Source organism: Arvicanthis niloticus, chromosome 16, assembly GCF_011762505.2.
Source record: "Arvicanthis niloticus isolate mArvNil1 chromosome 16, mArvNil1.pat.X, whole genome shotgun sequence".
NCBI classification, from domain to species: Eukaryota; Metazoa; Chordata; class Mammalia; order Rodentia; family Muridae; genus Arvicanthis; species Arvicanthis niloticus.
In genome coordinates, this window is record NC_047673.1 from 70,308,632 (window position 1) to 70,336,071 (window position 27,440).

Sequence of the window (27,440 nt, forward strand, 5' to 3'; positions counted from 1 at the left end):
TGCTCCTTCAAAGGACCTTGGTTCGATCCCCAGTACCCGAATGGCAGCTCACAGTCATCTGTAACTCCAGTCAGGAGATATGAAAACGTCTTCTGGGCTCTTCAAACACTGTACACACGGGAGATATAAACATTTATACAGGCTAAACATGCCTGTAATTCACACGTTGTAATTTGGTCTTGGAGAGTTCCTGTTTTTTAAGTCTGGGATAGCCTAGCTTGCAAGGTTTAGACCCTCTGTGGCAAAGGAGAATTTGCTCAGATGGATTCACACAGGCAAAGTGGAAGGACTCCAACACCTGGACTAGGTTAGGGAACAGCCATGCGTCCTGTCTCTTCTCTGTCTCAACAGGATCTCACCTAGGGCAGGGTTAGAAGGCCAGAGCAGAGAGACAGGCAGCACAAAGCAGATACCTGGAGCCCGTTCATACCTGCTGAATCAGAAAGACTCCTGGGCAAGTAGGCCACAGCTCACCAACCAGTTTGCTGCCAGTCGTGCAGTTTACTCACACTTTGGGGCAGAGGCAAGTGGATCTCGGTGAGTTTGAAACCAACTTCATCTTCATGGCAAATCCCAGGCCAGCCAGGGCTTTATAGTGAGACCCTGCATCATGTTCATATAATTATTTTTTTTTAAAGACCAATTATATTAAAGATCGTAGTGCTACATTAAATAACAAGATCTAATGACAGCAAGCTTAACAATACCCATAACTTCAATTGTTGATAACCTTAAATATTTTGAGATTGTTATGCCCAGGCCTCGGGGTCTCCAAGAGATCTCAAAGAATTGCCATATCTGCTGTAAAGAAACATAAGAGCCTTTATTTCAAACCCAGGTTTGGACCGAAAATTGCACACAGCAAAGTCGCGGCCCGGTGTCTAGGGGTTTAGGGAGCATATACAAGCAGGTTACATGGGGGCTTCAGAGTTACTCGGCAGATACGGAAAGCTATAATGTTTTCTCCAACCGGTCACAGCTGCCTGGGAACGCTTAAATGGCTTGATTTCTCTCTAAGGATGTATAGTTTTTGCTTTTCCCAAGGCCATAAGCCACCTGTGTTGGGGAGTGTTTGGCCATCCATCAGAGAGGATGCAGGATGCCAGCTTTGGTGGTATGGCGGCTGAAAGCTGCATTTGTTTATCTGTTCTCAGGCTGATACCTTGGTTCCCAGGATGGGGTTAGGGAGTTGCTATTGGAATGAGGATTTGTGGGCCCTGGGCAGTGTCTTTTGGGAGAGTCAGGTGTTGGGTGTGTGCGCGGGGCTGAGGGAGAAGTACTGAGGCCAGTGCTAGCAACTCGGCTTCTTCAAGATCTCCCCATGAAATATCTGTTGCCGATGATGTTGTCACACGCCTTTGATCTCATCACTCAGGAGACAAAGGCATGTGGATCCCTGTGAGTTCAAGGCCAGCCTGGTCTACAGAGTAAGTTCCAGGACAACCATGGCTACACTAAGACACCCTGTGTCAGAGCGGAGATAGGGGTTGAGGACATATGACATATGTTGCAACTACTGCCAACAGTCACAGGTACTGCTCATTCTCTTGGAATTTATAGTTATGCATATAAATTTACTAAGAATGAAAAGTCAGGCTTTAGTTGGTTTTCTGTGCCAACAATCTGGAGGCTGCAAACCAGAATACCCTACTTAGGGTCACCAGGGTTCGCTCTAAACGTACCTAGAAAAAAATGGAAAGGGGTGAGGTGGAATTATTTGAGCGAACAAAAAAAGTCTTTCAGGGACAAACCGACAAAAAGGGTGGCGCCTGTCAGATTCCTCGGGACCCCGCCCTTGCCCCTTCCTAGAGGCAGTGAGGCCAGCGCGCACAGGCGCAGTCCGAGCTGGAACCCCACCCCCAGACGCGTGCCTAAGCCCCGCCCTATGACCTGAGGCCCCGCCCCGCGCACGAGCTAGGGGGCGGTCCCGCCGCCAGGCATCAGCAATCTATCCTGAGTGGAGGCGGCTCCGCACGCTTGCGGCGAACCGACACGTTAGCTGAGCGGACCGGCGGCGGTGTCTGGCTGACGCTGCGGCACGAGAAGTGGGGATGGCGGAGGCCTCGGAGAGGCTTTACCGAGTGGAGTACGCTAAGAGCGGGCGCGCCTCTTGCAAGAAATGCAGCGAGAGTATTCCCAAAGACTCGCTCCGCATGGCCATCATGGTGCAGGTGCGGCGGGGCTGGGCCGGAGGCGCAGGGCGACGCGGCCCGGGCGGCTGGGTGGGCTCCGGGCCGCCGCACTCCCCGTGGGCTCAGCGTGACTGGGAGAGAAGGGCGGGAAAGGCCCGCGCCGTTGCCGCCGAGGTCCTTGAGGCCCACTGGGTCGACCCCTTCCGGAACATTGCGCTGACCCTGCAAAAGAGAAAAAAAAAAAAAGCCCGGGAAATAAGAGCATCTGGCGGTGCCTCTGGCTTTGTAAAGACAAGCGGCCTCTTCGCTGGGTCTGGATGGTCGCAGAGTTGTTTATTTCACTGCCTTCTCTTGGCGTGAGGGTGGAGGGTGTGCGCAAGGTCTTTGAAGCTGCTCTGATTTGGGCCTATTTTCCTGGAAGATTTTTGTCCTCCATGAGTACAGATTTGTTTCCTTCTTCTTTAAGCCTATTTTTGTTTGCTTATCCTTTCAACATCCGCTCGCTCTCGGTATTTCTATTTTAATTATGCAAAGCAGTGCCGTTTCTTGGGCCTGATTACTACTTGAAAACAACATTTTCTCCAAACTTCCCGAAGTCGGCGCTTTCTGCAGTTATCTAGTCTCCTCACTGACGCTTCCAAGATGTCAGGGGGTGGTGGGATCAAGGGTCTTTGCAGTTCCAGTGGCTCCTGCTTCCTGGGCTTCTGGTTTTGCTGATAACTGTCTTTGCAAGTGTGGTTCTCACCTGCCCTGTTCCCACCTCCCCTATACACTCAGTTACCCAAGCTCACACTGCTGATGGTCAAGGTAATTGATTTCTCTTGCTGTCCAGCTGCAGTCATGTGTTTCAGAAGAGGCAGGCTAGCCCTCAGTTGGGTTTCAGTACTTAAGGGGGCAAAGGGGAAGAAGACATTCACCCAGTGGACACCAAGATACCACACTGCTTCTGCTATTTCTCTTAATGGCAAGAACTGAAGCTGTCGTCTTGGTGCCCTTGGAGAGACTGCCTATCGCATGTGTGGTAGAGTTCTAATTCATTCTATACATATCTATTAAGTAGCAGCTAGGCATTGCATTAGTGTCTGTAATTATCATTAGTGACAAAAATCCCAAGGACTGCTAGACATATCTTTGTTGCTTGCATTTATGACTGGTCAGGGAACCCGCCCTGGGCTCTTTCTGCTTGGTTAAGAGGGTGTGAGGAGGATTAATAAGCCTGGCATCTGATGGAGCTGAGCTCTAGGCAGTGTGCCCAAGATGGCCCAGTCAAGTGTGGGAACTTGATTAAGAGTCTTTATTCACAGAAGTGGGACAGGGAGATGGAGATAGCTAAAATTTGAAGGACAGTGGAAAGCCCTATTGCCCACTGAGGCCTGTGAACTTTACCCCACAGTTCCCTCCTCCCTGTGAAAAGATAAATAGAACCCCAAAACTCTCTTGGTTTAAGAAAAAAAAAATCGACATTCTTGCCAGTTTATTTTTTAAACCTGTTATTTCCTGCAGTCTTGAGTATAAGCAGGAAAGCAGAAGTGTCTTTGGCTTATATTTTCATGTTATTTTATGATTGGGGCTTCCTCAATTGTAGCAGCTATCAGAGGAGTGTTAGTAAAGTATGAAGGAGATACTTGTGGTACCTCCTCCACAAGTAGGTTGGTTGGTTGGGTTTTTTGGGGGATTTTTTTTTTTTTTTTTTTTTTTTTGGCTTTTTTGAGACAGGGTTTCTCTGTGTAGCCCTGGCTGTCCTGGGACTCACTCTGTAGACCAGACTGGCCTCGAACTCAGAAATCCGCCTGCCTCTGCCTCCCAAGTGCTGGGATTAAAGGCTTGCACCACCACCGCCCAGCGGTTGGTTGGTTTTGAGACCAGAGTTCAAGGCTGATGTTTGTGATCCTCTGGCCTCCATCCCTGGAGTGCTGAGAATTACAGGTCTGCCTGTATTGCTACGCCCAGCCTTTCAAATGGTTTTGTTTGATTTTTGAGACCTGGACTTAACTGTTATCTTGCTGGCCTTGAACTCACAGAGATCTGCCTGCCTCTGCCTCTCCAGTGATGAGATTAAAGTCATGCGCTGCCACACCTGGCCTTTGAAATGATCAGTTTCCTTCCATTCATACCTTTTATTAGGCATTTTTACTAGCCAGAAAATAGCCCTCCTGTGAAATGACGACCCCCAAAACTGCCTTGAAAGAGAGGAAAAAAGGGATTTGGGGAACACTGAGGCCACCAAAAATAACTTAGCATTCAAGGCCCTCCTCCAGGTTTTTTGACTGTGAAAGAAACTATTATTCTGAGTGAAGGCAGTGTTCTGCCTTAGTTGGGGATGGGAATTTAGGTCTGAATTTAAGGTTGGTCTTATGGGCTGGCTTGGGAGGGCCTGAAAGAAGGCTCCCCCCCCCCCCCCCACCAAAACTTGAGTTTAAATACCTTCTTTTACATTTGAATGAGAGGATTGTTCTCTGAGCTTCTGATAACCTGATATTTCCAAGCCCTGGGTGAGGGAGGCAGCTTAACTGAGAGGCAGAGATGACCCTGGGAGGAGGCTGCCTCCCTCCCTCCCGCTGATTGGGCTCTTGTTCTGCCTTACCTGGAAGGAAATGGTGAACATTGTAGTTGTTGGGGGCTGGGTGAGGCACTTGGTCCATGGCTGATGCACTGTGCTGCATAGGTCTAAGTCCTAGATTCTGTACCTGGCCTATTTCGTGCCTCCTAGGTAGGAACAAACAACTTAGGATGTCGGCCTTTACCACCAGTCATTCTCAGGCCTTGCCATGGTCAGAAGTTTTGTTTTTATTATGGAGTATGGACATCTCTGGTTTTATATCTTAAGTACACCATTGGGAGTTCTTGGTGTCACTAGTCCACAGCACCTCATCTAGGGGCCAGCCATAGATGAGCCAGCATAAGCCACTTGCCACAGGGCTCAAGGATCTGAAGCTGCTGCCTGGTATGATCCGATGGAGTGTTGAGAGCCAGAAGCAGAGTTCTCTCAGAAATGCCATTTATTGTCTGGTCAAGAGGCGTCTTTGCTGTAGTTCCCCAGCCTTTGATCTGCCTGGCTGGGGACTGAAGTTTGGGTAGATTCAGTGTAATACTGCCCTGAGGGAAGCAGTGGCTGGGGCCCTGAGGCTCCAGAGGTTTTCAGAGCCCCTTCCTTTCAGGAGCGCTGCAGGAGCAGGTAATTACGATTGGGTCACCTAGGCAGGGCTTGCCTTACTTTTTTAAGTTTTTATTTACTTAATCTTTATGTTTATGGGTGTTTTGCATGCATGTGTGTCTGTGCATCACCTACCTGGTGCCAAGAGAGGTCAGAAGAGGTCAGATCTCCTGGAACTGGGGTTACAGATGGTTGTGTGAACAACCTTATGGGTGTTAGGAATAGAACCCAGGTCCTATGGAGGAACAACTTAGCCACTGAGCCATCTCCTCAGCCCTCTGCCTTGCATTTTAATGTAGCTAAAAGGAGGTCAGCTCCATCCTAAAGCTTCAGCGGTTATCTTCAAATACAGCTTAATATGTCTCTTTCATGGCCTTTCTCTGCCTCTTGGAGCAGCCATAATAAACACTCTTGATTTGGTTGGTCAGAAGGCAGTTTGTGTTAAGTAGCTCTCCTTTTATCAGATTCTTGTCTCATCTGACTCACTGTGTCTCCATTGTTGCCACCATCTGTGAGATGCTGTTGCCTTTGCCGCCACCTTCGGAGAGGCATGGCCTGTGAAGGAAGGGTACCAGGAAACTGGGTTAATATCTTTGTCTCCCTCATCTCAGGCACTGTCATCATCTCTAATAACACAAGCAGTACTGGGTGCAGAGCCTCATTGGAAAAAAACCAAAAAACCACCTGCAGTGACACAGTACCTTTACCTCAACATTGGGGATCCGTTGGGGATCGGATACCTCCCTGAGGCCAGTGTTCAGCCTCTCTCCAGGCCTGGAAGCCTTGTGCCTCAGGCTCTTTCGTCCCCCCCACAGAAGCTGTTCTTCTCACCTATGCATGCATGCCTTCCTGCACCTGACACTCTACTGACACATTTCTCTTCCTGGCTCATTATCTAGGTCCTGTTCCTTATTTTTAACCACAGGGGTACTTAAGAGCCATTTCTGGGCCATCCAGACCCTTGAGCTCAACTGCTGCTTCCTGGATCTTCTAACAGGTCTAGGCGACACTAAGTAGATACTCTGTGTGTCACACCAGGCTGTGCAGCAAGTCAGAAGTGTAGCACACACCCTAAAAGGAACTGAGGTTACCCTCTCATCCTGAGATAGTGGATTTGGGTATGGCTAGCCATAAGTTTTGGCTTTTAGGAAAATACCTTAGAAACAGCCAGAAACTTAGAAACTTCCATTTGCAAGTCTCTGTGTGACCTAAGAGAGCGTCAGGTAGCCTCAGGGAGAACAGAAATGCATTGCTGCCCAGGCTGGGGGCAGGGTTGTGGCCTGCATGGAGACTAACAGCCCCTGGCCTCTGCTTTATGTCCTGTAGTCACCCATGTTTGATGGAAAAGTCCCGCACTGGTACCACTTCTCCTGCTTCTGGAAGGTGGGCCACTCCATCCGGCAGCCTGACAGCGAGGTGGATGGCTTCTCTGAGCTGCGATGGGATGACCAGCAGAAGGTCAAGAAGACGGCAGAGGCTGGAGGAGTGGCAGGTGTGTATAGCCAGGGGTTCAAGAGTACTCTGCTGAGGTTCTAGTCAGCAGCTCCTCCTCAGGCCACATTGTCTATTGCATGAGGTTTGGTTTCTTCTTTCCAGATGCTGGAAAGGTACCCTTTAAAGTTGCATGGTTCTTATTTTTAATAGGTTTTAATTTTTTATTTTATTAGGGGTGTGTGTGTGTGCATGTGGAGGTTAAAAGACAGCTTTACTGAGTTGGGTCTTTCCCGTGGGCTCCAGGAATTGGACTCAGGTTGCCAGGTTTTAGGAAAACGGAGAGAAATACAAGAGCACAGTGCTCCCATAGTTGACACCCCAGTGTATTGATGTCCTTTGCTGTTGTGTGTTCTGTGGGCTTGGATGGGTGGGTGGGTGGATAATGTACCTACTACTGGTGCCTTCCAGGTCCTGTACACAGATGGCACCCAGGAAACCCCTGCCAGTTCTTTTCTACTTCTTAAAAACAAACAAAAAACAGACCTTAGGCAGGCAGATCTCTGTGAGTTCAAGGATAGCCAGTGAGTGGTATATAGGGAGACCACATCTCAAATACAGACTGCAAAGTCAGCAATCCTCCTGCCTTAGCTTCTTGAGTGCTGGCATTACAGGTGTGCACCTTCAACTCCTGGCTTCTGTTCTGATTTCTAGCCTCATGGGTTAGTATTGCCTAGGCTTAGTTTCAGGGAGAAAAGGAAACCTATGCACTTTCTTCTCTCATTCAGCATGATGCCCTTGGTCCTGCTTTGCTGCTGAATGCTGTTTAAGCACCACACTTTGTTTAAGCACCACACTTTGCTTGTCCTATCCTCTGTTGGTGACTCTGGGTAGTTGACTTCATTCCAGCAGGCTTTCTAATATTGGTAAAGTTTTAAGTGTCCTTCATCCAAAAATTTGAAGTGCTCCAAAATTTGAATCTTTGAGCAGCTATGCGCTACCACGGGTGGAAAATTCCACTCCTGATTTCACGACCATTGTGGAGTCAATTGCAGACAGGCTAGAAATACTGTGTGCCCTTAACCTTAAGGCTGTGTATATAATGAGTCTGTGAAACAGATGGATTTCATGTGTAGACCTGCAGCCCATCCTGTCTCCAAGATGTTTTACGTGTATGTGCAGTTATTTCAAAAGTCAAAACAAAATCCTGCACTTCTGAAGAGTTCTGTTACTCTTTTTACACAGAGGACATTCAGCTTATAGCTTGTTGTGGTTTATTTTTTCTTTTTAAACTTTATGTTTAGATTTATTTTATGTGTATGAGTGTTTTGCCTACATGTATGTACGCGCACCAGGTTTGTGCCTGGTTCTCATGGAGTCAGAAAAAGACTTCTGGCCCCCTAGGACTAGAGTTATGGAATGTTGTGAACCACCATGTATGGGACCTGGGAATTGGACCTGGATCCTCTACAAGAGTAACAGTTACTTTCAACCACGTACTTAGCCTCTGCAGGTCCCTGGGTAAACACGTATTGTAACTGCTACGGTCTCCCAGTCTGTGGCTTGACTTTCAGTTTAATTGTAAATTTTCACATTTATTTATTTATTTCTGTGGGAAGGGGTTGTATCCATGCATGGTGATTCTCTCCTAACTCCCACTGGATCCCAAGGATGGAACGTAGGCTTAAGTTAACTTGTGTTAGCTCTAAGGAAGACAATGGGGGATTTTCCTGTAGTTACAGCAGCATTTGTGGAGAAGGCTCTGTATTAGTTACCTCTCTACAGCATGACCAAGCAACTTCTAGAAGAATTTATTTGGGCCTAAGTGTCTCATAACAGGGAAGTGTGACATCAAGTGTGGACAGAGCAGGAAACTGGCACAAGGTTTTAAACTCTCAGTGGCATCCTTCTTCAGCAAGACTACCTTCCTAAGTTTATCCAAACAGGACCACCATCTGGGGACCAACTCACATGCCCAAGATTATGAGAGACATTGATCATTCAAACCACCAGGGCCTGTGTCTGAATTCTGTTTGGTTCACTTTTTCTTCCAGTTCCATGGTTCCGTGACTGTGGCTTCGTGAAGTTGTGACACTGCACAGTATAACTCCTCTACTTCTCTGTGGTCCTTTGTAATTCCTTACAGATGTTAGTAAAGCAGCTGGGAGAGAACTCAGTGTATAAAGTACACCATGTAAGCATGGAGACGAGTTCAGACCCTCAGTACCCTGGTCAAAAGCCTGGTATGCTGTAGGCTTGGGGTGTAGGCCGTGGAGACAGGCAGATCCCTGGGCTCACTAGACAGCCATCAAGCTAATTTGGTGATTTCTAGGTTAGTAAGAGACCCTGTGTCAAAAGGTAAAAGGTAGGGACTAGACAGATTGCTCACTCTTTAATCACTGGTTAGGGTAGACCTGAGATTGGCTCCCAGCTTCTAACTGTCAGATATCTAATGCTGTCTTCTGACACCTGCATTCATATACACACATCCCCACACAGACACAGAGACACACATAATTTAAAGACTAGAGTAGAGTAGGCCTTGGCTGTGCAGTGGGAATTAAAAGAAAAATTGGCCACAGTTGTTCAGTAGAGATGATTGTGGTCACCCAAAACACAGTGTTCTTGTGGGAGAGTCCTGGGAGAAGGAAGACAGAAGATGGGCATTTGGGAGCTGCAACATGAGGCTGCTGAATTAAGCAGATGTGTGTGTTTGGTTCTTCAGGCAAAGGCCAGGATGGAAGTGGTGGCAAGGCGGAGAAGATGCTGGGTGACTTTGCAGCGGAATATGCCAAGTCCAACAGGAGTACATGCAAGGGCTGCATGGAGAAGATAGAGAAGGTAGAGCTTGGGGTCCAGAGCCCACACTTCCCGGGATGCGTGCTCGCCTTGAGGGGGCAGGGCCCATTTCAGGATAAAACAACAACAATACAGAAATGCAGTGGAGGTGGGAGGTGATGGCTTTTTCTTCTGGGCAGGCCCAGACCTAGCTGCCTATATGGGTAGGGGCCTCTGGAGAGTCAGCATAGGTCTGCCCAAAGCCAGCAGGCATGGGACAGTTCTTGTTTGATGGGTCTGAGGTTAGGTGGGTTATTCTGCTTCCAGCTCTCCTGTTTGTTTAGTCAGAGGAACTTCACAGACCAGCCTCCCTTGCCACCAGTTCTTGTCCCTGAAGGCTGGCAGCCATTCAGGGTGCATGGATGACTGGCTGTGTTGCTGGGAGTAGTAGAAGGTAGCCTGTGCTTGCCAGCACTCCCTTCTCTGCTTTCATTTAGCATTAGCTGTATTGTGAAGTGTGTGAGTCAGTTTTTTGTGTGGTAGACAATATGGTGCCATAGACAGTCCACCTGAGGAGGAAGAGGAGGAGGAGGGGGGAGGAAGGGGAGGAAGCGACAGATATCAGCTCACAGTTTCAGGTCTTTCAGGTGGCATCCCACATAGCAGGAGTCTGCAGCAAGGGAGGCCTGTTTAGTTTATGGGATCTAAAAGGAAGACCAACATCTTAATATCAGGGGAAACCCAAAGTTGTAACTTCTTTCTAGTAGGCCCTACTTCTGCCACCTCCCGAGACAGCACCGCAGCCTGGTGCTGGAAGGACCTTTGAGAATGGTTCAAGATCTAAATGTAGCAGATGCCAGACTAAGGAAAGTGTAGTTGCTAAATGTGCTCACCTTTTCCCATTAAACATTGGAGGCAAGACTGTGGTCCTCTTGCCTCTGAGGGAGCAGCAGCTGCTCTGTTCTAGAGTATTAGTCAGCCTGAGATGGAGTTTCTGAACTGTCAGGACCTCTGTTGGCCCAGTTCTTTGCAGCTGCCTCACAAATGGGAAACTTCAGCAATGTCAGTCATGTGGACTGTACACCTGGCAGATTGGCAAGAGCCAGCTCTTACTTATCACTGCAACGTAATCAGACCTTAGTTACAGTGACCAGAGAGTCCATGGAGGGTGAGGATGAACAGAAAGTCCCTGTTGGGATAAGACGCCACACTAAAGCCATCACAGAATGTGCAATGCTACTGCTGTCCAGCACACTGTGTCAGCATCTTAACCCATCCCCGGGAAGTGTTAGCACTTGGACAAGCACTTACCATTACTTGTCTACGTGTGGGTATGTAGATAGTCATTTAGAATGTGTAAACAAGGTGTCTTAGTAGCACAGCAGATCATGTGACAGTCTCATAGAATGTGAATGCTGGGACCTAACGGTACTTCACAGTCCTTGATGATATAAAACTCAGAACCTTCTGAGAACTTCAAGTTGGCTCCATGTACCTTTGTTTGGACTTAAGGCCCTAGGCTAGCTGCTCCTTGTCCTACCTTGTCATTTCCTAGATACCAAATGGTTTTCCCTACAGGGCCAGATGCGCCTGTCCAAGAAGATGCTGGATCCAGAGAAGCCACAGCTGGGTATGATTGACCGATGGTACCATCCAGCTTGCTTTGTCAAGAACCGGGACGAGCTGGGCTTCCGGCCTGAGTACAGTGCCAGCCAGCTCAAGGGCTTTAGCCTCCTCTCTGCAGAAGACAAAGAAGCTCTGAAGCAGCAGCTCCCGGCAGTTAAGAGTGAAGGGTAGGTGGGATGCGGTTAGAATGTAGAATTCTATGGGGAGCCTGTGGATTCCGTTCATCTGATGATGATCAGAATGCCAGGAGCTGTGGGACTATTGGAGCAGAGGACAGCAGAGACTGGGACATCTGCTGCTCCAGTACCCACCCAGCAGCTCACAGGCATGACATCTGCCCCCGGGCATCCACACCTCTCCCCACTCCTGCCATCAGATGCTAGGTACAGCAGACTATGCCACGTTTTCATACAAGCTTCATTCACAGAGTAAAAGACCACCCTTGTGGACCAGCCATGTTTCCTTGCACGGGTGATGGCCATGGTTCTGAACCCTTTAACATTGCCACAGTCGTGCAGCGGAGGCATTTCTGCGTCTAGATCTCTAGGAGAATTAGGACTTTCACAAAAAGATGAACAATTGGGAAGGGTCTGGAATCAGAACAGATGGGCCCACACATGGAATTCGCATCTAGAACGGGAAGGGCCTCATTCTAGAGTAGTTTATGAATGAGCATGCTGGGGGTGGGGGAACTATGTACTGTGCTCAACAGCAACACCTATGCCACTGTCACCAAGCAGCTTCTTGCACTATTCGTGGTCCTAACACAAGTTCGTAGAGCAGCACAGGTGGGAAGTTAGCAAATCAGGCCAGTGGGTGAGGATGCCTTTGAACTGTTACAGCACAGGGTATTGGGGTTCTCCAGCTGTCTCTGTTTCTGACATGATGCTGGAGAACTAGTGCATGCTCAGCTCTGTGCCTGATCTCATCACCATAGTCCTGCAGGTCCTACTGGTCCCTAGCATGTGGCCTTAGGAAGTAGCAGAGGGAACTCAAGCCGTATGGTGATCTGGAGAGCAGCTCTGTGTCTCGCTGCAGGCTCAGTTCTTATAGTTGTGTTTGGCTTTTCCATAATTCTCTGTCACTTTGTGTGCAAGAGACGGAGTTTGGCGTGAGATGTGACCTTGGTCTGTCCTGCTTGTCCTGGACACTAGGGTGAGCTCCAGGCCCTTTCTTATTGGCAGAAGTCCTGAATGGTATAGCATCTTCTGTCTGCCTGGTTGCACCTGTACCTAAGAGGGCAGGTAGGCAGCAACTAATACAACTAAAGTGACATTGAGGCATGTCACCTGGGTGCATCAAAGGTTCTTACTAAGTCTGTATTTCTTTCAGAAAGAGAAAAGGTGATGAGGTGGATGGAACAGATGAGGTGGCCAAAAAGAAGTCTAAGAAAGGAAAGGACAAGGAGAGTAGTAAGCTGGAAAAAGCCCTCAAGGTGAGTCCTGGGCCCTGTCTCCTCTCACTCCTGGTGCAGAAAGACACGCACGGCTGTGCCTGCTCACCAAGACCAGTGTAAACTCTTGTGTGCATGGCTGCTTTTGACCTTTGTGGCTTTTCTTCTCTCAGCTTGTTCTCTTTGCTCATAGAAATTGTTTTTATTTGGGTGGCAGAGCACATGAGGCCTTGGATGCAGGTCTGAAGCCAGGACCATGTAATGTAGAACGCTCTGGGTAACACAGTGATGCTTCAGCCCAGTCAAGGCATCATGTGGCATCCTGCACCTGCAGCCCACTCATGAGTGTTGGAGACTGAGGCTGAGTCCACAGATACCAGAAGTTCTTAGCACGGGCACCTTGGAAGGTCAGCAAAGGACTGGAGAGCATGCAGTAAAAAAGGAATATCCGCACTAAACTGGTGGCCATTGACCAGGGAGGACTCGTTAGTGTTGGTTATGCTATGTTGGAGCAGAGAAACAGTTACCACCTGTAGAATGTTGGCATTGGACAGTCAGACACAACAGTCTCTTCTTGGGAACATGATTTTTCAGGAGCTTGAGTTTGTGATTTACAGCTTTTGCTAGTGGCTCCGTTATAAGCAATATGTGATGTGGCTTTGACTGGTGGGGCTCTCTGCTTAAGTGTGAATGATACATTTTTTTCCTTCTGGGTATCAGTATTTTGTCCCCTGTGTGTCTCACGTCTGTCTGAGCTGCCATGTGGATGTTGGGAATTAAATACAGGTCCTCTGCAGGAGCCGCTCTTAGTGAGTCGTGGCTCTAGTCATCCTCAGATTTGAAATTCTTTTTTACTTTCACACATTTGCACTTGCCTCTCAGTGGATGTGCTGATGTTCTCGCTCCAATGTTGCCAGTGAAAAAGCGAGCCAGAAGACTGAATTACCCTCTCAGCTCCTTTCTCTACTCCAGTCTGTCTCTGTAGGTCTCTGTCCTCAGCCATAAAAGAAAGATAGGTCTGCTCTTTCCATGAGACCTGTGTTCATAGACTGCTGCTGGCCTCCGACTATGTACCCTGCCATGGGGGTAATGAGAAGGCTGTTGGTGTTGAGAGCCCAGCACTGGAAGTGGGAAACAGGGAGTGAGCATACGGGTGATAGCCTCAGTCAGTGGAGTTAAAGTCTGTCCTTAGCGTTGGTAGGGCCAACGCTTTCCTTTCCATCAGCCTGCTGCGCGACCTGCCTTGCCTGCTATCCCAAGGAGGGTGGAGCCTCATCCTGGACTATCTCCTTGGCAGAGTTGTGAGATTGAATGAGATAGCACATAACACTAGCAAAGAGTAGGCACTTAGACTTGGAAATCAAGATTTTAAGCCCTGGTTTTAGAAGAGGTCACATATATTTCTGCTTGAGCTTGAGTGTGCAGGAAAGTCTATAGGTTGGGAAAGATAATGGGGGCCCAGACCTTCCAGTAACTTCTCTGTATCTCTTGAAACAGGGTTCTGAGGTGTTGACACCAGGACCTATGCAATAAGGGATTCAGTCTCATTTACAAGTGATCGCCTTCATACTTTACAAATGTTTTCTGAGAGCATTGCCTGGCTTTATTATAATTGTGTGCTTTTCCATCTTTGCCCAGATTCCCAAAATAACAACTCTGAGATTGAATTATTTATGAATAAATGCCCAGGCCAAAAGCTTTGGCTAGTTCCCCTTACTTTGTATCTCATTACCCCGTTTATTCTGAGTCCTGCCACGTGGCCTCTTAGGTTCATTACACCATCTCCATCAGTGAATCCCTTCCTGTGCCTGACTGTCCAGAGTTCCTCTCTTCCTGCTGAAACGCCCACCTTCTACTTCCTGCTGAAGCTAACAACTTTTTTATTGACAGGTGATGGTCCCATACAATACCCAAGAGATTGTCTCCGCTTTGTTTTGATATGTATAGGGGCTTGCCTGAGGGGTAAACCTGAGGGTGCCGTTGGGTCAGACTAGCTTTGGAGGTGGAGCCAGCCCAACTCCATCAGAGTTGCAGTTGCAGAAGGCTCACTGATGGGTCTGGCACTGGTGGTAGAGCTTAGCCAGGAAGAACACTGTTCACCTAGTCTAGTAACCTGAGTTGAGCTTTCAAAGTTAAGTCAACCATACATACCCTTGCATTGTGGAAGGAGAAAATCAACTCCCACATTCTTGGACCTCTCAACATGCCCTATGGAACACAGTAGTGTGCACACATTAATAAATGAATGTAGCTTTTTTTTTAGTGTAAGTTAAGCTATTAATTAAGATATTGAAAAGAACTGATCTCAGTTGAGGGGTCTCATCCTCAGGCTCAGAATGAGCTGATCTGGAATATCAAAGATGAGCTGAAGAAAGCATGTTCTATCAACGACCTGAAGGAGCTGCTCATCTTCAACGAGCAGCAGGTTCCATCTGGAGAGTCAGCGGTGAGTGCCCGTCATGCTGCGGGGACACACGGGAGGCCCTGCAAGGAATGAAGGTGGGGTCGCATGGCAGTAATTTATCCTGTGCTGCAGGATATTTGATCACCCCCGAGATTTATTGTCATTTGCTTGGAAAAACCTGTTTCTACTTGGCAGTGTGGCTCATCCCTAGCACACACCTTTAGTCTGATAGCTTCCTATCAGAAGTAGAGGGCAGGGACGTTCAGCTTGAGGGTTTTTTTGAGATGGCGTGGTGTAGGAGAGCTTCATTTTGGGACCTCAGTTGAGCAGGACCTAGATGCTTTCTCTGCCTCTCTGAGCACCAGACATCTGGCTCCCAAGTCTTTATTGGCACAATCCAATGTTAAATAAGATTTTAAAAAAAAAAAAAAATCATGGTCACTGTCTCCTTCAGCCAGTAGGCACCCCAGCTATGCCATAATACATTGCCACATACTTGTCGTGGTTTAGAACCTGGTGAGGTATCCAGGTGGGCAAGTGCTTTTGCCTTGGATTTATACCACACTCTCCTGAGATCCGCTGTCTGCTGCCACATGTCCCAGGGTTGCTAAGCTCACCCCGCACCTACTTGGGTCACTTCTTGTGTGGTAGAGTGTTTGCTGCAGAAGTTTTTGTTTCAGTTGGAGATAAAGACTCACAAAGTACAAGGCCTGGGCTGTATTGTAAGATGGCACCTGGGCTATGGTAGTGCCCAGAGATGCTCTTTCCAGGGAATAGAACCTCTGTGAGTTTCTCCTCCTGCTTTAAGTAGCTGTTCTTTCCTGAGCCCTTGCTCTCTGGAATGGTTTTTTCAGATCTTGGACCGAGTTGCTGATGGCATGGTGTTTGGGGCCCTTCTGCCCTGCAAGGAGTGTTCAGGCCAGCTGGTCTTTAAGAGTGATGCTTATTACTGTACTGGTGATGTCACTGCCTGGACCAAGTGCATGGTCAAGACACAGAATCCCAGCCGAAAGGAATGGGTAACTCCAAAGGTAAAATTGGGGAACATCCTAGAATCTGTCAGCAGGAAAACATGACTCCCTCCACCTTCTGGACATGTCCATGCTCCATGTCTCAAGATGATAGTCCATGTTTCTCACCCTTTCTCGTAATACTAATTAGAGATAGTTCTGCTTACTGCTGTAATTACACTCTACTTTCTGGTTTTTCTCTGCCTTGGCCTGAGTAGCCACTCTGTAGCCCGCCAGTTGTTATTTTCCTGCCTTTAGAATCTCAATGTGTCCACTTCACTCCCTCACATAGTATTGTGTGCCTTTTGCTGCCTTTGGTGGGGACGGTTGTGTGATGATAATGAACAGAGTTAGCCATCAGATGCAGACTGTGCTTATGGCTTTTGGGGTGGTGCTGCAAGATATGTTACCATCTGGTGATGCTTGCTGTCCCTGTACAGTGTGGAGTTCATGGCTATGTTTTCCCCCAGGTGCTTACCTCAGACTAAAAGTCAGCTCCGTGGTGTCCCTTAGAGCCCTCTTGAACCCTTCCTGTCTGAGTGTCTACACCCCAGGTTCCTGTAGGCTACTGCCGTTCCCAGATGCCTGTGCGCAGGCAGCTCTGCTGTTTTGGCTCTTGGCAGACCTGTCCGGGCACTGCCTGCACATGATCTTGAATACCCCACCTCCTGGCTCTTGTGTGCTGTGCTCAGTTCAGACAAGACTGCTTTCTTGAGGGCAAAAATCTCTATCTAACCTTCCTATGTCACGTGGCATTGGTGAGTGTGAGTCTGAGGTGTCTGGCACCTTACCTACCATTCACTGAATGTGGGCACAACTGGGAAAGTTACCTTTCTGTTTAGATACTCTGGAGCAGAGGGATTGCTCTTCACCAGATGTCAAGTGGCCAAACTCCCTAGGGCAAGGCCTATTGTAAGTCGCAGAACAATTATGATAATAATTAATGATTATGACAATAATAATTCCCAGTAAATGCAAGAGGCTCACAGCAGGCTCCTCTCTAACGAGCATGTGACTTAGATTGTCTCCTTTGGGAAACTTTTGTACGTCTGTCACTGGGTGTGTTGTGTGCTTGGTTTTGGATCCTGCACACCCTCCCCACTATGAATACCCTGTACCAGAGTGGTGCACCCTGAGAGTTGATGAGCTGATGACATAGCATCACCCAGAGTCTATAGGTTACATACATTAACGCCCTCTCTTGGAGTTGTGCAACCTGTGGGTTTTGATAAACAGAATGAAATGTACCCATCAAGAAAGCATCGTTTACAACATCTGCTGCCCCAAGACTCTCCGTGTTCTTCTTGTCTTAACTCTCCAGCCTCTGGAAACCACTGATCTTTCCATCAGCTCCCTCTTTTCCCAGTTCTAGAACTTCATGTGATTGGATGGCCTAGAATGCCCTGTGCGGCCAGCCTGTCAAGCTAGCTTCCTTTACTTGGGAATGTCATTGGATTTTGATGTTGGATAATAGTTAATTGTATCTCTACGTAGTCCTAGCTGTCTTAGAACTTACTATGTAGACCAGGCTGATCTCAAACCCATAGAAATCTGCCTGCCTCTTCCTTCCAAGTGCTGGGATTAAAGGTGTGCTCTTGTCTGTCACCCGCCCCAGCCCTGGCCAAAGTGTACTAGTCTTAAGGAGCTTTAAGTCATGTGGTAGCACCTGATAGCACATGACAGTCACTAGAGAGAAGTGACTTGAGGGCAGGGTGGTCCCAGCGTACCTTCTAGGTTTGGTGATGCTTCTCCCTCTAAGCTGTCAGCTGAGGTTTTTATTTTGTTTTAAAATGTTATCCTTACTTGGGAGGTGCACATGTAGAGGCTAAGGACAGCTTGTAGGAGATTCTTCCACCATGTGGGCTCTGGGCCAAACTCTGACCCTTGGCTTGTGGGTACACAGTGAGCCACCTGACAGGCGTTGTGTTCCTAAAGGGTGAAGTTTTTCACCTAGGTCACCCATAGTACCTGGATTATCATAGATACAGGAAGTAAGTCCTGTGAAAACATAACAGTAACATGCTTTCTTCCTGGGAACTTTAAGCCTTTCCTATTTAATTAGAGGGATTTTTAAAAGATTATTTAATTTTACAGGACAAATCCTACTTAGTCTATTGTAAGTTTACTTTAGGACACCTCTGATGTCTTTAAAACTAAAGCTTAATATTGTTTAGGAATTCCGAGAAATACCCTACCTCAAGAAGTTAAAGGTCAAAAAGCAGGACCGGATATTCCCTCCAGAGAGCAGCACCCCAGCACCACAGGCACCTCCCCTCTCCATCACCTCAGCACCCACAGCTGTGAACTCCTCTGCTCCAGCAGGTATGGCTCTGGGAAGGATTGTGGGCTGGGTTTGACCTGTGAGCCATACTATGCAAGGACATAGCATAATGAAGTGGATGTCTTGTGGTCTGTGTGCCACAATGTGGCTTACATTCTGTAGGGCGTGTTCAGAATATACCACCCGTGTAACATGAAACAGGTCCCCAGTCTCTAGGCCCATTGTTCTCCCTGCACCACCGACCATCAAGAGCTTGGGGAGACCCTGGTCATGGATAGACATGACCTAGGCCACAGAAGCAGTGAGATCCATGTGCCTTGTTGCAAAGGAGACTCCTCAGCTGTAAAGGTGGAGGCCATGCTGGTGTGGGCAGAAGACGAGGTTCTGCTTCCAGAACCAGCTCAGCAACACCTAGTTTGCCCCACCTTGAGTCTGTTGGTAAACTCATTGCCCCAAGTCCTCTCTACTGCTTTTTTTTTTTTTTTTTTTTTGGTTTTGAGACAGGGTTTCTCTGTATAGCCTTGGCTGTCCTGGAACTCACTCGGACTCGGTAGACCAGGCTGGCCTCGAACTCAGAAATCCGCCTGCCTCTGCCTCCCAAGTGCTGGGATTAAAGGTGTGCGCCACCACCGCCTGGCCTCTCTAACTGCTTGAAGCCTGGGGTCTGCATACACACATGGTGGTCAGTTAGGCTCTGCTTTCTGGTCCCTCCTTGACAGGCCTTTCCTCTGCTGTCTCCTTGCTGGCAGTTCACACCCAAATCAGATTTTATACTACAGAGACTTCAGTGAAATGCAGGTGGTGTCCTCAGTGTTCACCCCTTAGAAAGAATAGGCTAGATCTTCCCGTTGGGAGATCCAAAGCAATGGCCTGTGGCCTGGCTGTAACCAATGCTGTGTTTCTACCTTCAACTCACAGAAGGCCCCATCTGTCCCAATCTGACAGTGCTGAGTTCTTGGTGCCAGCTGACCACCCTTTGCCTAGAAGAGCTTAGCTCAGTGTGACCATACTGATCAAACCTTTCAGCTTTGTCAACAAGACGTCTGAATTGCAAACAAGAACTGTGCTTTCTTACTCAGGAGTTAGGAGAAGAAAGGATAAAGGACTCAGAGCTCTTATCACCCACCTTCTTCCAGCATTCTGGTCTCTCATCTCTCATCTCATCTCTACCCTGAGCAGTCCCAGGGTAGCCAGCCTGTTCTGTATGTGGCCTGTGCCCTATCCAGTTTTCTCTGTTGCAGAACTCATGGGTTGGGTTCTTGGGTTTGCTGCTCTGTTCTCTGTTTCTCCACTGCCTGTTGTCTTCTGTCTTTATAAGGTTTTCCCAAAGAGAAAAGAGTGAAGACCAAGGCTGACCAGGCTCTGTGGCTTCTATGGTTTCTCCTAGAGAGCCAGCTGTTTGTCTTGCCTCTGTTCATCCTTTCCTGTGGGGCAGAGTAGAGTAGTCCTAGCCTGACACCTCTGATCTTTTATCCCAGATAAGCCCCTGTCTAACATGAAGATCCTGACTCTCGGTAAGCTCTCCCAGAGCAAAGATGAAGCAAAGGCCACAATTGAGAAACTCGGAGGCAAGTTGACAGGATCTGCCAACAAGGCCTCCTTGTGTATCAGCACTAAAAGTAAGTTTAGCCGGCATGTTCCTCTCAAAGATGTGGTGAGGGTTCACTGGACGGGTGTGACACAGCTAGGGTTCAGACTCTTATCACTATAACGTGAAGGTAAAACTAGTATTTGTACTGTATTATATGGGCTCACAATGGCTCGTAGTCCCAGTCAGACTGTAAGCTTATGTTGCTTAGTATTCCATGGGATGTCCCTGGGTTCCTTCATAGTTAGGGTGGAGGTTACTACTTTGTAGTCTGGTGATGGAACCCGGGCCCACGTATATGTTAGTCTGTCCTGCCGAGTGTTGTAGGTCTAGGCCTAAGAGTCCATTTCTGTAGTGTGCCTCCTACACCACTCAGGGTGTAGAGAAGGTGGCCTCCCTTGGCTTTGCCTACCTGAGGGGTGGCCAGGCCCTGGAGCATGACTGCTGAGATGAAGAGGTTCAGCTACAGCTTGGGAGAGACGTGTTGGTTGGGAGTCATCGGCGTTCTCAGGCTATAGTAAGGTTGTTATTCAGCCTATCGTTGGGGGTTTTTGTTTTTCCCTGTCTGGTTGTAAACAGAGGAGGTGGAGAAGATGAGTAAGAAGATGGAGGAAGTGAAAGCAGCCAACGTTCGAGTTGTGTGTGAGGATTTCCTCCAGGACGTGTCTGCCTCCACTAAGAGCCTCCAAGAGCTGCTCTCCACCCACAGCTTGTCCTCGTGGGGGGCTGAGGTGAAGGTGGAGCCTGGTGAAGTGGTGGTCCCCAAGGGGAAGTCAGCTGCACCCTCCAAGAAGAGCAAAGGCACTGTCAAGGAGGAAGGTGAGGCCCAGCTGCCCTGCCTGTGACCTTTGTTCTCTGTCCCTAAAGTGCTCGGTGAGCCGTGTCCTTACTTCAGTGTTAGTGGACACAAAGCAGCAGGCCCTCGGGCGGCAGGTCGGTGTGCAGGCAGTGTGCAGGCATCCTGACGCATGCCTCTGGAAACTCTTCTGCCTTTGTCTTAGCTGAGTCTTTATGTTCCTCTGTCCATTCCTTCCCAAGGTGTCAACAAGTCTGAGAAGAGGATGAAACTAACTCTGAAGGGAGGAGCGGCTGTTGACCCTGAGTCTGGTGAGTGATCAGAGCCGCCATGCACCCTGGGAGATTAGCCAGAGGGAGCAGGCCAATCCTGGGAGCGTGCGGGTCAGTGGGGACCTCTAAAGGTGCTGTGACATGAAACTAACTGGGGACATGGAGGCCCACAGGCCCCTCGGTTGCACCCTACCCCTTCAAGGGAGAAAACTATAGGAGCTTTGCCTCTGGGGCAGGTCTGGAACACTCTGCACACGTCCTGGAGAAAGGCGGGAAGGTGTTCAGTGCCACACTTGGCCTGGTGGACATCGTGAAAGGGACGAACTCCTATTACAAACTGCAACTTCTGGAGGACGACAAGGAGAGCAGGTGAGCCCAGGCCTCCAGATGGAGTGTGCTGCCACCTTGGGAAGTCAGGCTGCTACAGGGCCTGGAGCAAGAGAACCAGCCACGGAAAACCCTAGTGCTGGAAGTCTCTCTATAACAAATAGCCAGTACTGGCTGTCAGTTATGCTGTCATGCTTGGCCCTTGGCCATCACAGGTGCAGCTTCACCGAGCCCACTGGGCTATTTTTTTAGCCATTAAAAAGGTAAAACAAGCCGGGCGGTGGTGGCGCACGCCTTTAATCCCAGAATTTGGGAGGCAGAGGCAGGCGGATTTCTGAGTTCGAGGCTAGCCTGGTCTACAGAGTGAGTTCAGGACAGCCAGGGCTACACAGAGAAACCCTGTCTCAAAAAAAAAAAAAAAAAACAAAAAAAAAAAAAAAAAACAAAAAAGGTAAAACAAACTTATGGTTTACTGTGGAACACAGAAAGATTACATTTTATTCTTTTTGTTTGTAGTCCTAGCTCTCCTGGAACTTTTGTAGACCAAACTGGCCTTGAACTTGGAGATCCACCTTCCTATTGTGTCCCAGTGTGGTGATTAAAGGTGTGCACTACTACACCTGGCTTTAAATTTGTCATTTGATGCAGTTCCACACTTGCTGGTTACTAGAATGAAGGCAATAGTTTTTGGTGTGTTTAAACATCCTCTCTCAGTTGTAGAATGCTTGCCTAGTGTGTTTAAGGCCCTAAGTCCCACCTGTAGCACCACTCAACCAACACATGAGGGAGAGAGCATGCTTTTAAAGCTGCCCTTTATAGAGGAAGGCCTAACAGAACAAATTCACCCTGGTCTCTGTCCCTTTACAGGTACTGGATATTCCGGTCCTGGGGCAGAGTGGGCACGGTTATCGGCAGTAACAAACTTGAACAAATGCCCTCCAAAGAGGATGCTGTTGACCACTTCATGAAGTTATATGAAGAGAAGACTGGAAATGCCTGGCACTCGAAAAACTTCACAAAATATCCCAAAAAGTTCTATCCTCTGGAGATTGACTATGGCCAGGTAATCATAGTAACTCCACAATGTAGCTCAGATACTGACACGTGTTTAGAGAAGAGTTAACAATACCAGGGCGACAAATTCTTCCCCTAAAGTGGGAGAAAACATACTGACTCATTCCATGAGGCCAGTTTTACCCAAGATCGTGAGAGGAATGTGTTGACTGCCGTCTCTGTAACATAAAATTCCTAACTAGTAAATCAAGCAGTATGTGAGTACACCAAGCTCTAGTGTACTGCAAACAGAATTGGAGGTGGTTGACATTTCAGTCTGCCCTGTGAATGAAGGTGGAAGTCGCACGACCATCTCAGGAGCTACAGAAAATATTTTGTAAAATGTATACCATAAAGCAGAGATAAGTAAGAACAGACTGGAGGGAGCTCAGTCTGGATTTGAACTCACATTCTCAGCCTCCTGAGCTCTGGGATTACAGGTGTGTGCAATTACAAGTGCTGTCCACTAGCAGTAGCGACTCTGAGACACCAGGAAAAGGTGGTGTCTCAAGTTGCTCTGGGGCATCACTGTACCTCTTACCTTGTAGAGGACTTCATTGGAATCTGTGTGTCACCACTGAAGTGAAATGATGTAGAGTCAGGAGACTGTCTACTCTAAAAGTCTCCCAGTGGGCCCTGAGGCATCATCTGGTTACCTCTTAGGTGATATTTTTGTGCCTACGTGTTTATGTTTTGTTTGGGGGGTTGGAGGCTGCTGTTTAGCAAGTCAGACTAACAGTCATCTGGCTTCAGCATCCAAAATGCTGGCTGACAGGTATGTTCATGTGCACCATACTTGGTAAAACACCATTGCTTAAGGCCACGTAGATCTTACGGAGGTCTAGGTAGAGTTAGGAATCTTATCCAGGGGCATGTACATGTTATTAGTTTGTAAAAACAGAGACTTAGGAATGGGTACAGATTTTAATTCCACACCTTTGGGGGTCTGGCATTTCTCAAAGGGAAAATTTTTTCCATTGTAGAGTGTTATGAGCTCTGCATTAAGAATTAAAATTTAGAGGTCAGTATGATGGCACACACGAATAATCCTAGTGCACAGAGAGCAGAGGCAGGCAAATCTCTGAGCCTGGCTTCACTCTAGTCTTCGTAGTATGTTTCAGGGTCTCCAGGGTTACATAGTGACACCCTGTTTCAAAAAAAATAAATAAGCAAGTTCTTACATAACCCGGAGGCCGAGACCTTGGACTTGGCGGTGGATGGGTAGTACCCTCCTAATTATTTGTTCTAGAGGTTTTTTTTTGTTGTTGTTGTTTTTTTTTTTTTTTTTTTTTTTTTTTTTTTTTTTTTGAGAAAGGCATAGAAAATAAAACTGCCCCAAATTAACCATAGCAAAGTCTTAGCATGTGTCTGCATCTGGCTACTTTTGACCTCTGGAGTCATTTCCCACCATAATATTGGAATCCTGCATTACATGTGGTAGTCACCCATTTTTTCTTTGTGGCTAGGATCACGCCACACACTCTCTGCAGAGACACCACTCTCCATGGGGACACAATGTGAGACAGAGAAGTAGTTTAGCATTTTTAAAGCAGAAACCATGAAGCTAATCTTAATCATTTAACCCAGTACTGTGCAGGATGGCCTCTGATGGATACCAGCAGACCTGGGCTAGCAGGTGCAGGCAAAGGGAAGACTTTGTCTAACAGGCTCCTGCCCAGTGTCTCAGCTTCACTTCCACAGTAGCCGTTTCTTCAGAGATGGGCATGGATGCACACTGGGCAGCCCAGAGATACACACATCATCAGGACAGCTAGAACATGAATCTGAAGCAGTCAGGAGGGCTTGGGGGAGTGCATGGGAATTACTTTGCCTGTATTCATCTGGCCGCCATTGCCTGGAGAGTTTGATGAACACTTAGCTTTTTGCTGGCAGTATTGGATCCTGTGTCCTAGTTACCTGTAGCTAACTCCTGACGGCACAACCTTTGTCTTCTTTCTGGTTCCCCACTTCCCTGAAGGACGAAGAGGCAGTAAAGAAGCTGACAGTGAAGCCTGGGACCAAGTCGAAGCTGCCAAAGCCAGTGCAGGAGCTTGTGGGGATGATCTTCGACGTGGAGAGCATGAAGAAGGCCTTGGTGGAGTACGAGGTAGGTGTTGACGCAGTGCGCTCTGCTCGTTTGCTGAGCGCCGCAACCCTCCCTCCCAATTCCTGCTTGCCCCATCACTCTGTGCTGCAAAACGTGTAGTGCACTGTAGGGAATGGTTCCTGGCCCCTGTTGCCTTTTCCCATTTTGATTTCTGTGTTGGACTGGGTAGGTCTGGTTCTTTGGGGCAGACATACCAGCTAGCTGATGCCAATGGAGGTCCAAACCTTCGCTTACTTGTAGAAATAGAAAACTGGCCTGGAGAGACTGCTCAGTAGATAAGAGCACTACCTGCTCTTCCAGAGGCCCTGGGTTTAATTTCCAGCATCCATGTGGTGGCTTACAGCCATCTGTTACTTCAGTTCCAAGAGAATCCAGTGCCCTCTTTTGGCTTCCACAGACACTAGGTACCCAAATGGTACACAGGCATACAAGTAGGCAAAGCAGTCATAGACATAAAATAATAATAATAATAATAATAATAATAATAATAATAATAATAATAATAATAAATTAGACTATAAAGAAAACTCCTGTGACCACTACTGTCTTGATCCATGCTCCAGTCACTTAGCCAAACTCAAGTCAACTCTCTTAAAACTAGGGGCTGGCCGGGCAGTGGTGGCGCTCGCCTTTAATCCCAACACTTGGGAGGCAGAGGCAGGCGGATTTCTGAATTCAAGGCCAGCCTGGTTTACAGAGTGAGTTCCAGGATAGCCAGGGCTATACAGAGAAACCCTGTCTCAGGGAAAGAAAAAAAAAAAAAAACAAAACTAGGGGCTGGGTGTAGTTGTGATACAGGGCTCACTCATTTCACATACGAGGTGACATGATGCCAGTTGGAACCATGCTGCTCCTGGATTGGTCTGCATGGCGTGGACAACAGGCTAAGTCAAGCATAGGCTATTCTCACCTTACCCATAGTCTTCCCAGCAATTGATAGAGGAGGAGACTTCTGTGCTTGGCTATCCACATAGCCTCCTAGTCCCTGGCCAGGAGTCCAGAAGCTGCAGGCTGCTCTCCAATCAAGCAGCTCTGGTAGATGTGCCCAGTGCTACAGTCTTAGAGCAGTGAGGTACTGGCACACAGGTGTGTCTTCAAGTGTTCAGTGACAGCGCAGGCCAGTTCACAGGAGGGAGCAGATGTCACTTGAGAACAGTTGATCCAGTTTACAAGTGTGGATCTATCAGTTCTTCATCACTGTAAGTAACAAAATGACCATAACTCTGCCTTCGCAGCTCAAGACCCTGATTAACAGTAGATCCTGAAGTAGCATGGTTAGTTGCAGTGTTGTGTAGCCTTTTGGGGTGGCTTATTTAAAAGGCCAGTGTAAGGTCAGGTGTGTGTTCTTAAAAAAATAACATTTACGTCTTGGAAATTTGAGGCTCTTGTTTCTGAACTGGATGGCAGCAAAGGTCCTTGCCCTAGGGTACAGTGGGAGGATGATCCACCGCCTTGTGCTAGGGGATTGGTAGGAATTCCATTGCCTCTTCAGGAGTGCTGCTGTTACACAGCATACAGGGTCAGGTATGAGGGTTACAGCCTCTGTGCAAGCGGGCCACTGATCTCCTGTGAGGGAAGAATGTTCCCTGTCTCTTCAGATTGACCTTCAAAAGATGCCCTTGGGGAAGCTGAGCAGAAGGCAGATCCAGGCCGCCTACTCTATCCTCAGCGAGGTCCACCAGGTAAGCAGTCACTCCAGCCTTCCAGCCAAGTCAGCTGCTTCTCTTCTACTAAGAGACAGTAGCAACAGCTACTGCGTGGGGACAGTGACAGGACTGAACTGTAGTTTGTGAGGATTTGGATTTTTTTCAGTTCAGTAAATATCATGGTCCAGTTCATTGCTCAAAGAAGGTTTACAAAATACACATGGTAATGATTTTAGTTATCAGATATGTAATAAACTCCTTAGAAATTTAAATTTGGTGAGAATTGTATCTAGTATGTCTTTAGCCTTCACACTGATAGCCTTTTTGAGAAGAAAAAGAAGCACCCAGCCAAGTAGACTTCCTGGGTGGTGCTGAACAGCTAACCTTCAGCGAGCCGTAGAATCTGGGTGCCTCTGAGCAGCGAACTTGTGTCCCTCCTTCCACTGAGACAGCTTAACTTTTAAAGAATTATTCATTTATTTTATATATATGAGAGTACCCTGTAGCTGTCTTCAGACACACCAGAAGAGGGCATCAGATCCCATTACAGATGGTTGTGAGCCACCATGTGGTTGCTGGGAATTGAACTCAGGACCTCTGGAAGAGCAGTCAGTGCTCTTAACCTCTGAGCCATCTCCAGCGCTGTGGGCAGTTTTCTGTTTGTTGTTTATTTGTTTGCAACAGGGTCTCTCTATGTAGCCCACACTGGACTAGAACTGTATAGACCTGGCTGGCCTCCAGCTTACAGGTCCAACTACCTTGGGGTGCTGGGATTAAAGGTGTCTGCCACCATGCCCTGCTGAACAATTTTCAAACAAAAAATCAGAATTTTACAGCAGGAGCCATGAGCCCACTGTAGATTCTGCAGTAGCACTTTGTATGAGGTATATAATAGTATAGTTCTTTGTGTAGATAAGCTGTAGTTACAGGGCCTCAGTAGTTGAGGGTGCCTCAGTGCTATGACATCAGTGAGAAGGTGCTCTAATGACCATGTCCCTGCTGGCACAGACAGCAGCTGCTTTAGTCCTGTGTCCCTTCTGTCTGTCCCTTCCCTTTCAGGCAGTGTCTCAAGGCAGCAGTGAATCTCAAATTCTGGATCTCTCCAATCGCTTCTACACACTGATCCCCCATGACTTTGGAATGAAGAAACCCCCGCTCCTGAACAATGCAGACAGTGTGCAGGTAAAGGGCTGTGGGGCTGGGCCAGGGCTGGGTCTCACTGGGACCACCCTCCTTTAAGAGTAGGATCTACCCTTCTTTTCCTTTGCTTTACCAACTCAGTCTAGGAAATTGTCATTAAGAAGACCCATTTCTCTGTCCCACATAAAGGTCCCTATGAATCCCTGGCCTAGGTCAGTTTGTGGCATCCTTGGTGGCATCTGTGTTTCTGCCTATCATTCATGTTTAAGAGTTCTGACATCTTCCCTCACTTCCCTGGGCAT

General features: G+C 47.9%; 1 protein-coding gene across 1 annotated transcript in view; it reads left to right on the plus strand.

Annotated features, from left to right (window-relative positions):
• Nucleotides 1–1,885: 1,885 nt before the first annotated feature.
• The window catches only part of Parp1 (poly(ADP-ribose) polymerase 1), a 32,329-nt gene continuing 6,774 nt past the window's right edge, over nucleotides 1,886–27,440 (plus strand). The window contains exons 1-16 of the mRNA XM_034520236.1: nucleotides 1,886–2,171; nucleotides 6,613–6,778; nucleotides 9,443–9,558; nucleotides 11,074–11,288; nucleotides 12,454–12,556; nucleotides 14,844–14,960; nucleotides 15,773–15,949; nucleotides 18,103–18,250; nucleotides 19,688–19,828; nucleotides 20,377–20,616; nucleotides 20,836–20,904; nucleotides 21,102–21,234; nucleotides 22,060–22,255; nucleotides 24,224–24,352; nucleotides 25,951–26,034; nucleotides 27,058–27,180. Coding sequence (XP_034376127.1) covers nucleotides 2,052–2,171; nucleotides 6,613–6,778; nucleotides 9,443–9,558; nucleotides 11,074–11,288; nucleotides 12,454–12,556; nucleotides 14,844–14,960; nucleotides 15,773–15,949; nucleotides 18,103–18,250; nucleotides 19,688–19,828; nucleotides 20,377–20,616; nucleotides 20,836–20,904; nucleotides 21,102–21,234; nucleotides 22,060–22,255; nucleotides 24,224–24,352; nucleotides 25,951–26,034; nucleotides 27,058–27,180 — 2,277 coding nt within the window. The 5' untranslated portion in view covers nucleotides 1,886–2,051. The remainder of the gene's footprint in view (nucleotides 2,172–6,612; nucleotides 6,779–9,442; nucleotides 9,559–11,073; nucleotides 11,289–12,453; nucleotides 12,557–14,843; nucleotides 14,961–15,772; nucleotides 15,950–18,102; nucleotides 18,251–19,687; nucleotides 19,829–20,376; nucleotides 20,617–20,835; nucleotides 20,905–21,101; nucleotides 21,235–22,059; nucleotides 22,256–24,223; nucleotides 24,353–25,950; nucleotides 26,035–27,057; nucleotides 27,181–27,440) is intronic.